This window comes from Aplidium turbinatum, chromosome 12 (assembly GCF_918807975.1).
Source record: "Aplidium turbinatum chromosome 12, kaAplTurb1.1, whole genome shotgun sequence".
Lineage (NCBI taxonomy): Eukaryota > Metazoa > Chordata > Ascidiacea > Aplousobranchia > Polyclinidae > Aplidium > Aplidium turbinatum.
The window spans coordinates 10137113-10148696 of NC_137483.1; the positions used below are offsets into that span (position 1 = coordinate 10137113).

Below are 11584 nucleotides of genomic sequence, written 5' to 3' on the forward strand. Positions count from 1 at the left end.
TCTCCATTTATTCAATACCATGTTCACTTTTACAGTAGTCAGCAGATAATATTCTAAATCGTACTGAAGCAAAAATTTCAGCAAAATCAGTTTCAAATTTATGTATACGACACTGTAATCAGACGACTGTAACTTACGAAACACTTCATAATTGATCGCATGCGTATATTTGAGATAGCTTTCAAGTTTCCTTTCACTGGAAAAATATTTAAATACATAATTGGTAATTGAAGACTAAACTACTGCAAATGTATTTAAACTACAGGCATTATCATGCATAGTAGGCTAACTTATCATTAGAGCACATTCAACACGACTATGTTGTCATTGTTTTGAAGTGATTGTGACGTTCTAAACGATTTTTTCAGAATCTTGTGACGACAGCGAAAGTTCAAGCGACTCATCCACCTCTAGTGATGAAGGTACAAATGCTTTTTTATTCTTCACTATTCATGTTTTTGGTGAATCTTTGTATCATGGAAATAAAACAGGCATTATTGCTTCTAGATTCTTCATCAGACAAAGAAATCCCTACTGGAACTACATCTAAAACCCTTGCAACTGGTATTTAAGTAGTGGTATTAGTAAAGGTATTTGTAGTGTTGTAATTGTTAGAACTGATGGAAAAATGAATAAACAACATAAACACTACAATATGCTTACTTCACCAAAATAAGTTGTTTGTATCTACACTTGTAAAGTAGCCTATCATATGTTTTGTTATGAAACTGTAAGAATCAATTCTAGTAAACTTTACTTTTTCTTTGGCATGTTCATAATATCAATCAGAAAAACTACACAGTTTTTCCACTGTTTTATGTTTTTTGTGTGGTGTGTATGTAAGCTAAAGGTTTAAATATATCTCGTTAGAGCCTTCTCAGCGGCAATCCCAAAGTCATCACAGATGTAAAAGACAGCCTTATGAGTCACCAACAATTCAGTCTACCAATGCAATGATTAGATCGAGAATGAATGGTGCTTCCAACTCAACTGTAGAAATTTTGAAAAAGATGAACCAACAGCTGAAAGTGTCGACTTCTGGGGTCAGTATGTCTATGTGTGGTGTATTTGTTAAAATAATAGTCTAGCTGTGAAATTTCTTTACTTTTTTTTCAAGTTTCTCTAGGTTTATGTACCGTATTGGACTTCAACTTGCACAAGTTTTGTTGAAAACACACTTTATCCTTCCAATTCATTTTCAATTCAAGTCCGTCCCGATAGCTCAGTTGGTTGGCGCGTCACTTCTGGAACGAAGAAGCTTCAAGATAAAGCTGCGCTGGTTCGATTCTCAGGGTGTGCGCTTGAGCAACGCACGTTAAGGACTGCTCTCCATTCAGCGGCATCTAATGGATGGAATAATTCCCCGGCAACAAGACTTCAACAATCGGAAACTTCACTCTGTCAATCTCGGTGACCGGGCCTGCGTCAATGATTCAAAGCCTCTACAAGTACGCGAAACTGCCAGGTTTAAGCTCTGCAAGAAGCTTTCCCAGTCCGAGGATATAGATTCAATCAATCTTGTATTGTAGCTATAAGTAACAAAGAGACTGCAAAAAGCATAAAATATAGTACCTAGTTCAAAGTCTTTTTCAGTTTATTTCTGTTACGATATTATCAATATGTTTCAACATCTTGCTGGTTTCAGGTTTTGGAAAAATGCGATCTTTCACTACAAAAAATCTGCTGTGTTTGTTTGTCGAAACGAAATGCAAGTGGAATAATTGTTTGCAGCCAATGCAGAATTTCAATTCATAAAGGTGATGTGTGGTTGCGAAGATGTTTCTAATTTTATGCTTTGTTGTTGTCATCATCTACTTTAGATACCCAACTAAACAGAAATAACAACAAAAATCGTATGTCAACGTTTGTTGACGAAGAATCAATTTAAAATAACAGTGATTTGTTGACTGTCATTCCGTGATCGAGTGGACGCAACCAGACAGTTTTATCACAAATATCTCATACTCTTTAAACTTCCAAAGAGTCTTAACAAAATTGTATAACGAACATCTCAATGTTGAGTCTGAGGACAATTGCACTGCGTGAATATTGTCTTGAAATAGCTTGCTTATCCGTTCTCTTTATATTGATTCAACGTCTGCAGACGTTAAATGAATTAAAAATGGCCTGGTTTGTTTACTTGGAAGCCCACCAAGTTCCAACTGAAAGCGTTTATTAATAGCTTGATAACCACCTTATTTAAAAACATCATTTCATCCACAGATTGCTATGGTGGAATGACAAGTTCAAAACTTGTTGCCCACGGCTCCGTTCATTGGTTTTGCTCCTCTTGCATTTCAGGGATACCTCCAGTAAGTTTTAATTGAAGGTCAATGTACATGTTTAGACTGAAATATTAGCTGTTTTTTTCTGTCTGTCAAGCCTCGTCAGTGCTACAGCAGAGGCACCTTAGTTTCATAATTTATTTTATACCCAGTATGATTTCTTTGATTGTTTGGTGTCTAATATTAGTTTGTCAATTATGTCAACACTCAACAGGTATCTTGAAAGCTCGTCAAACCCGATTCCAGTGGACTTAGTGTTAAGAATAATGTGCAAGAGTTGCTACATAAATTTACGGTGCTTTTAAAGTTCAGAAAGAGTGTTGATTCTAAAATGATTTAGCAACATCATACGTAAATGACTTCTTTACGTTTAGCCATTGTCACGTACTGTATTTGTAATTTTTTTTACGACAGAGCTGTGAGTTCTGCCCATCTACGAACGGATGCATAAAGGAGACAACTAACGGGCAATGGTGCCACGTCACTTGCGCAAGGTAGACAGTGCCCTTTGACAATTAAATTTGTGGTTTTATTTAACATAGCTTTAAGTCGATTGACAGGTTAAATGTACCATCATTAGTTTTACAGATTATATTTGATTTTTGTTTAGGCTTGTGTGTGATCATATGGATTTTGTGCAAAAAGCATACGTACTAAAAATTACACATTAATTTTGTATTGTCATATGAACCGCAGGTATATTCTTGGGAAAGAAATGTACCCGGACGGAAGCAACAAAGAGTTAATAGACACATTTAATTTGAATTATAAAGAATACGGGTCAAGAGAATGCTCTCTGTGCGATGACCGTCTACTGGCCAAAACAGGTTAGAACCGGTTTCATAACGTCATGTTTTTGTCACATTTTAAAACAAGTAAAATTTGTCTGTTCATAAGACCAGCGCTTTATTCCGCCTCTTGTACCGTATCTCCCTTTCAGGAATCTGCGTGCAGTGCGACGCCGGCTTCTGTAAGTCGTACTTTCATGTCACCTGTGCCCAGAAGTATGGATTACTATCGGAAAACGAATCGCAAAACTGGTACGTGTATTCTGGTATCGCAATTTTTCATTTATTCATCTCAATTCATTTTATCATCCCTTCCTATGTTAAAACTACTTAATGGGACACATTGAAATTTTTGATCCACCAACAATGGCTCAACATCCCCGCATAACATCATTTCATCCTGTTTATTCAACAGAAAAAGTCTCTTGTCAAAACCCAGTCAGTGTTTAAGGGGGTTTCAGCTACATTGATAATGTCAGTGTTGATGTCAGTGTTGCAATAAAGCAACTTGTATGTTTCTGTTTATACTCTTGCAGTCATCAGATGCATGTAAGTTGCAATTATTACTCGAAACGATAGTATTCCTGATTAACACCCAAACATTTCAGTGTTCAGATTAACAATGTTGGATTGTTGGTGTTATATTTTTTCACTTCTAACTGCATAATTTTATGTTTTGTTTAGTGACACGGACCCATACTTTGTCTACTGTTCCCTTCACATGGGAAGAGAGAAGATGATACAAACTCAAAAGTTGTATCGTGTAGTATTCGCTGCGGTCAATTTTACAAAAAATGCCAATGTCGGCCACGACACGCGACAGAAGGTGTGTCCATTATTTCAACTTTTTTGTCCCTTGTCGACTTGTTTATTCAAAAATCTATGGCTAACAACCGAAATAAAGCAAAACCGAAACGTAATTTAAAACATTGAAGATGTTTTGAGATTGTGAAACCTGATTTTCGTTTGGTACAGGTATTTTCCTTGGACGATTTAAGCCCCCATTCTATGCTAGAGCTTGGAAATTATCTGGGGGTTTTTACGTTGATAGGGTAGACCAGTGATTTTCAACCGCTGTTCTGCGGAAAATCGGCAGGTGTTCTACAAGAAATTTATTAGTTTGCATAGTGTTTCATGGAACACCCGTCGAAAATCACAAGAACTTCGCGTTTATTCTTCTGCAATTTTTTCCCGAATCTCACTTTATACTCATCCAAACTGGCCGAGATATCGCAGTGAGAAAAACCGAAAGTAATACTAAATTGTTATTATGTTGTTGTTTTTATTGCATTACTGTAAAATTTGTGTGGTGTTTGCAAAATTATTTCAATGCATCAAGTGTTCCGTTTCTCAAAAAAGGTTAAAAAAAACACAGGTAGACAATTCTTTCCACATTGTTTTCGCTCAGGACAAGATGATGAATCTTCTCAAGCGGCAGCGCAATCTTTACGTTCAATCACAGCACAAGAGATATCCAACCTCTCCTGCAAGAGGAACTCCTCCCGCACGGGAGCTGACCTCTAACGCCGCCACGATGAAAATCCTAAATCGAAAAGCTGAGATTATGTTTGGCTTTGATCAGCGGGTGAGTCTTTTAAAGGCATAACTTGCCAAAAATATATCTCCGGTTGGCAAATGACTGTCCGCGCTACCGTGTGTTGAAGTTGTAACATATCAAACTTTGTTGTACATTAAGAATCGCCGAGGCATAATCCTGTGAAAATATTTCAGTCTACCAATTTTTTATGTAGCATAAGTCTTCTTGAAATTAAGGTCATCTAGTTAACTAATGGTGTATTTGTTGCAATGAGATAATTCATCATTACGAAGCTATTTGTGAAACAACTGTCCGTTTGGTTTTTCAATTGTTTCTAAAAAAAATATTCAGAGTCCTGCGGTGTATTTCCCCAAGCCTTCTGATGTGCGAAAGCGACATCACGTGGCGCCAGCGCTCACCGGTGAGTTCATGTCCCACTACGCCGATCGCGAACTCCGTCTTGTGGAAATGCAAGAACGCATACAGAGCGTTGTGAATGAAAACAAAGCTTTGGTCAATGAGCAAGCTGGATTGAAAGAGAACTACCAAAAGGTATGCTTAGAAGCAGAAGCGTGGCGTGAAAGGCAACTTGCCTCCGGGCAAGCAAACCTTTAGTTACCGTACACTACTAACATTTTGATCGTCATTACTATTGCCAAATTTTTCAACTGTCTTTAGCACATTGTCGCGCCATCTGAATTTTCTTGTTTGCCGTAGCTCATTAATAGGTTACAAGCAATCCTAACTTCAACCCCAGTGATTGGTCTGTTGCAGTAATTCAAAGCTTCTATAAATGTCAGAAAACTGAAGGATGAACTGATACAAACGACAAAGACATTTCACTTGGACCATAGCCAGTGAATGTAATTTTTATGCCATGTAATTTCATCATTATCGTGTCGTTTTTTATTTGAAGTCACTTATTGGTTAGCAAATCTTACTGTTTTACATTATGTTCGACGTCTGCAGACGTTGAATCAGCATGAGAAGGTGGCTTGTTATAGTTTAGTTATTTCCTTGGCAACAGGTAGGCTAATGATTTCTTTTGTTATAAAATTAACTACAAATGTATCTTCAGCGGTAATTGTGGTAAATATACTTATTTTAGTTGGAAAACGACCTTGCCAGTCAACAGCAAAGAGAAAACAACATTGTGAAGACCTCCCGAACTTTGTTTTCAATGTTTTCGAGACTGAAAGTATGGGCCAATGAAAACAAAGCAATGAGAAGGTGGGTTTTGCCATATTCTCCTGCAGGTTGTGATTGAGATCCTCGATTTTGTCGTGGGTTGCATATCAAATGTGCATTCTCAGATGCGACCTTTACCTGAAGATTTTATTAAACGCAACAACGCTTAATTGAAATGGAAACATTTTGCGCATTTGCTTTTATAACTTGTAGTTTAAATTCGGAGACACTTTCTCACGGACTTCTTTTTGCAGTTCTCCAATAAAGAAATTTCTTCCCTTGAAGCCTGAAACCAGGGCGTCCGTAAATCCGCTCATAACAAGCCGATCTCCGAATCGGAAAAGAGTATCCAGCGCTGTGGTATGTTGAGAATGAGATTAAATTGTTTTACGGGTTGACAAAGTAGAATTTTTATGGAAATCTGTTCAGTCTGCTTTCTGCTATTCCCTATGGTGTTGAAGAACACGTATCTTCTCGTTTTACACCAGTTTTCTCTGCTGGTGCAAGGTTTGGACAATTTTGCTCAAAATCTCTTCTTTCGATCGCAACAAAACATAAACCAATTAAACCATCGATTACGGTCTTCAGCATCCAACTCTCCAACCCAAGGCTGTAGTGTACAATTATACATCTCTCCAGTTTAATTTCTTCTGTATCCGTCCACTTGAAAAAGCATCATATTTTTGACTAGCGATTTTTTTCAGCATATTCCTGTACCGTTTCAACGGTCCTCTTTTTATCACAATCTAAATGGGTTGAACATTAATCAACTCTCCTTGGCACTTTATCATTTTACTTCAAAGATATTCGAACAGTTTTAAGTGTGGGATCGTTGTTTTCAACATGGGCCTCAACTCCAATCATTCAATCTGACTTGAGAAATTTCATTTATAGACGGAAGAGGTAGTCAAGAAAGCTGCCAAAGTGACCACTCCAAAGTCACCAGGCTTGCTGAAGACTTGTGGAATCTGCGGCGGCGACAAGCAGCAGCATTTGTTGGTTGACTGTGACGTGTGCAAACGTTGGCTTCATCTTGGCTGCCTGGACCCACCGCTGACGCAGTTTCCCAAGAAAACCAAATTCAGTTTATGGTTTGTGAGCTACTGAGCTGCAAATTTCTTGTCGTTGGAAGCATATTTCAATATAATTTTGAGATAATAATAATCATGCTTTTATTTGCGCCCATTGCGATAACATGCAGTACACTGCGATCACAGATGCGATACAACAGACGGCAGGAAGCAGCGAAGGGACATATAGTCTTCGAGTCAGCTGCTCCCCATATTTTAGCTTGCCATTAAGTATCTTTCGCCGAGACACAGCCGCGTGCTCTGGAGTGGTGTCGAACCCACGTCCTTTCGAACGTTGCGCAGACGTTTTCTCCACTCGGCTACGCAGCCGACAATGGTTATATGAGAGCATAGGTTACATGGTGAACTGGGATTTATTTTTACATCTAATTTCTTCATTATTTTATTGATTTTACGTTCACTGAGATTTTGCAAGACGATTTATCAGCTCTCTGTGTAGGCAATGCTCTGACTGCGTCTCCTCCAGTAGTGATGACTCTGATGCGGAAGATGACATCCATGGGAGTCACATCACTTCGGAAGGGCGGAGGCATACAAGGAGGTCCCGAAAACCGCCGGAGAAATTATCCACAATGTTAATCAACAACCATACCTATAAGCAACAGAAAAAAATGGTAATTGCATTTGTTTCACGTTATAAATCGCTATTTTTTTTCTACTTTGTTCTTCATATGAACCTTTATATTCTCGCCACTCCAAAGATAGAAGGGCTCTGCCTTTTACCATCCTTGAGCATTGGCGGCGACTCGGTCTAGATGTTTTGGCAGGTGTCGAGCAGCCACTGAATTGATTTCGTTGATGAACAAAAATGCAAATCTTGATTTTATGCAGATCAATCGCATTTCTCGCATGTACCAGAGAAGCTACAATAAACCAAAGAGATACTTCGGAGCAAGAGTCCAACAGCACGCTCGACAGACGCAAAACTCTCCTCGGGGTAATGCATAAATGACTTATAAATCCATGGTATCGGCACATCTAGTTGAAAAGGAAATGAAAGTGTTTGTATTCTGGTGTTTGTTGTCATTACAAGTGGGTTTTATGTTTCAGAATGTAAAAATGATGGATGACGTATAAATTTTCATACAAACAATTAATAAATAATAACAAACAATACATACAAACAAAAAAATTTAGAAGAACAGTTGCAATGTGGTGAAACTTTATGTTTGTAGGTTTGAAAGTGCATGCTGATCAAGAGATCAAGCAAACAATGAGAACGAAGAGAAAACCTTTTGTCCCAGATTCTCAAACTACCAACTTGACTAAGAACGACGAAAAAGTTTCTGAGACGGGTGTTTCTGTGAGATGTAACACGTCTCTTGATAGCGTTGCTTCTGCTCCAAGTCTACCGTCGTTTTCACGTCACGCAAATACGACGCAACGAACGTCACCCATGCTGACAGTAAATCTGCCAACCAAGATCAACAAACCAATCACTTTGCGAGCCACTCCGTCAATGAAACTTCCTGGGTCAGCAATCCCTATCAAGCCAATGGAAAAATCTGATCTTATTGCAAGTACTTCCGCCATTTTGTCTTCTAAGTCGATACAACAAAGTACAACTTCGTTAAAAGACACCGGGCATGTTGATGTAGAACAGTGCTGGCCAACACACTCATCTGCTTCCAACAGTAGCGTTTCCATTATCAAAAAAGAATCAAGGGAAGCAGGTACTGGTATATGGTATAATAAGAATAGAAGTATAGTTTATTATTAAACCTTTCTCTAGTCTAGAAGAACTAAACCTGTGTTGACCAGGATAATGATTCACTATGTGAATAATTAGTCGTTTGCATATCCGAGTGGTGAGAGCCATGGTTCGAAAGACCGCCGGTTCGACACCGCTCAAAAGCATGTAGCTACATTATAGCTGTGTCTTTGGCAAGATGCTTAAAGGCACGCCGTCGATTGCGCAGTGGCCCCTCTTCGACTATAGCTCTTGATTTGTCATGATTTTAAACAGCACGCTGCTCTAGATAGCAAGGCCCTTAGGGCTATGGCCTGATGAACTAATGTTAATAACATTGTATTTGTCATAATTGGCATTCCTGAAACAATAAATTAATAAATGTTGCATCTGCAGTTCCTATGACGTGCGTTGTTTGCAAAGACGCCAAGAACAACGAGCAGATGATGTTTTGTCACAGTTGCAAGAACAGTTACCACATCTGGTGCTGTGACCCTCCTCTGTCCAGTCGGATCAGACTCAACAAGCACTTTTCTTGGTTAGTTTTATTTGCAATCTGCAAGTGATTCCTAAACCTCTTTTGTTCTCATTTAGCAAAACGTTCTTACACCTTCGCCTTCATGGTCATTTAGTTTCAGTGCTAGGGGCCTGTTCAGTGTTCAATGTCATGTAATGTTATTTTCTTGTTTTTCTTAGTGTATCATCAATGTGTCTTGCGGAATAGTCTTGTTGTTAAACTGTGAAGGAATGGGTTTCAAGTGACGCGATTTAGTTACTACGGAGAAAGAAAATGTTTATAATCTTGTCCCAAAACTTGAAAATTCATCATTAACGAAACGTGTCGTACTAAAGACTGTATAAAAACTGTGGTGTTCCCTCAACTAAATCTTATAGCTTCATTTGAAAACCTATCTACAGTTTGTGAACCTAAATCGTTGTTGTCGCTTTTCAGGGAGTGCTCCCGGTGTCATCCGACGGAAGATGTGGAGGAGGACACCACCTGTGCTGGCTCGGAAACAACTCAGGATGGAAGAAGAAAGATTACTCGGAGGCGAAGGCCTCCAGAAAAATTCGCCAATATCTTTTATTCAGTAAGTGTTTTGGTTTTTGCTACGCTGCAGTGAAATTCGTTTTTGAAGTTTCTACAGTTTCTTAGTCATGTGTCTTTGTTTTTCAGTGTTCTCAGCAAAAGATGCTCAATTCGGTTTTACAAAGAACAAACCGCATTCGCACCCAGAAGGATAGAAGAAGAAACTTGCAAAGAAAAATTAAGAAGTTCTCAATCAGCTTGGGGAGTACAACACAGAAGATGGATTATAATTTTATCAAAGTTGCACCAAAACCAACCGCTTTAAACTCTATCCAGGACAACAAACAGAATGGAGATTTGGATGGTGAAACGTCAGTCGCGTCTTCCAAAAACCATACTAGCGATCCGGTTTCAACCTGTCTGCAGGAACCCAAGCCAAATCTTCCAGCTGCTTCACTTACAAAACCTACGACTTTTCGCTTTAAGCGCACGTCTAGCACCATTTTACCTTACGTCGTGTCTGATGATTCGTTCCAAAAGACGCAAGCGTCTATTAAGGCCGCAGTTTCTGAGCTTCTCAGTTGGGAGTTAATGTCCCGTGTGAATGTGCGCAACATGCCAACCAAATCTCAGATCATGCCAAAACCCGTATCTAACGCTACTCTTCCTAGTTTGAATAAATCAACTGATTCGAAAGTTCCCGAATCGCCTTCGAAGTTACTGACGGTTGTTTTACCAAAGCCACCGTCAATAAGATCATTACCGAAAAACTTGACCACTGCCAAAGTTGCTCAAAACCCACTGCCTATTGTTGAAAAATCTCAAACCTCACCGCCACTTGCGCCATCAAGTCCTACTCCACGAGAAGCGCACGATACATCGTCACAAAGCCTATCTGCCTCTCCGAATGACGTATTACCGCACGTGGAAGGCCTATCTCAGCCACAACCATCTGCCACACATTCAGATGCCACTGAGCTCTCGAGGTCGCGAGAAGATTCAGATACACCTTTGACTGGTGTCTCAAAATCTCAAACCTCACCGCCACTTGCGTCATCAAGTCCTACTCCACGAGAAACGCAAGATACATCAGCACAAGAAGGTACATCGTCACAAAGCTTATCTGCTTCTCCGAATGACGTATTACCGCATGTGGAAGGCCTATCTCAGCCACAACCATCTGCCACACATTCAGACGCCACTGAGCTCTCGAAGTCGCGAGAAGATTCAGATACACCTTTGACTGGTGTCTGCAACCCGGTACTTGATTCGTCACTCGAGACAACTGCGTCACTTGCAGACAACGCTTTGCAAGCTGAACTTCCAGACGTTTGTGCAGCAGAGGTTTTGTGTCATGCTTTATCTGAACCTGTGAATCACGTGACCACACATGCTCAACCTGTGGGCGTTTCGACAGATCCAATGGCATTTAGCACTTGTACGTCATCATCAGCAAACCCAACCGAATGTAAATCTTCCGAAATCAAGTCAGATCAAACCGAGGTGTCTTCTGACGTATCTTAAAAGAAACCTTACTTTTTACCACTGCGTCTTCAACTCTTCATGCATCAACATTGTAGCATTTGATCTTCACATGTTGTTCCGATAACTGCGTTGGAAAGTCGAGTCGCAGAAAAAGTCCAAATTAGAGTGCTTTGCATGGACGTTTGTTTTTTTCGTTTGTACTCAAAATTGATAAACAATATTGATTGCACGATATTTGTACTTGTGTGTGAAGCCGCCGCAGGGAACGTTCTTCCACATTCAGGAGCCAGTGAAATTGTTCGTTATTCAAGCGCTGCGAGGTCTACAAATTCATCCCATGGTCAGCACATTGATAGATAATGTGCTGTACAGTCTGAGCCACAAGATGATCGGTCGGTTGGGCCCTATTGAAACATTTTGCTGCTGAAATAGCCCATTCCAGTGCAGTATATTAAACGGGCCCACTTTGGTTGAGCTTCACCCTTTCCTT

At 39.6% G+C, this 11584-nt stretch overlaps 1 protein-coding gene across 1 annotated transcript; it reads left to right on the forward strand.

Moving 5' to 3' along the window:
* Positions 1-1001: 1001 nt before the first annotated feature.
* LOC145780921 (uncharacterized) lies at positions 1002-11334 on the forward strand. The gene is made up of 18 exons (XM_082592584.1): positions 1002-1043; positions 1646-1757; positions 2224-2312; positions 2700-2779; positions 2982-3112; positions 3226-3325; positions 3758-3899; positions 4482-4658; positions 4962-5162; positions 5719-5840; positions 6053-6158; positions 6693-6889; positions 7329-7503; positions 7721-7826; positions 8065-8562; positions 8976-9117; positions 9532-9670; positions 9757-11334. Exons 1-18 carry the CDS (start codon positions 1011-1013, stop codon positions 11131-11133), a joined length of 3927 nt encoding a protein of 1308 aa, XP_082448710.1. The 5' UTR covers positions 1002-1010; the 3' UTR covers positions 11134-11334.
* The last annotated feature ends 250 nt before the right edge of the window (positions 11335-11584 follow it).

Bases quoted from the DNA above. Each gene is read 5' to 3' on its own strand.
- LOC145780921 (XM_082592584.1), top strand. From the start codon at position 1,011: ATGAACCAACAGCTGAAAGTGTCGACTTCTGGG. The intron at 6,890-7,328 runs GTTTGTGAGCTA...CTCTCTGTGTAG, and splicing joins AAAACCAAATTCAGTTTATG to GCAATGCTCTGACTGCGTCT. The intron at 8,563-8,975 runs GTACTGGTATAT...TTGCATCTGCAG, and splicing joins AAAAGAATCAAGGGAAGCAG to TTCCTATGACGTGCGTTGTT.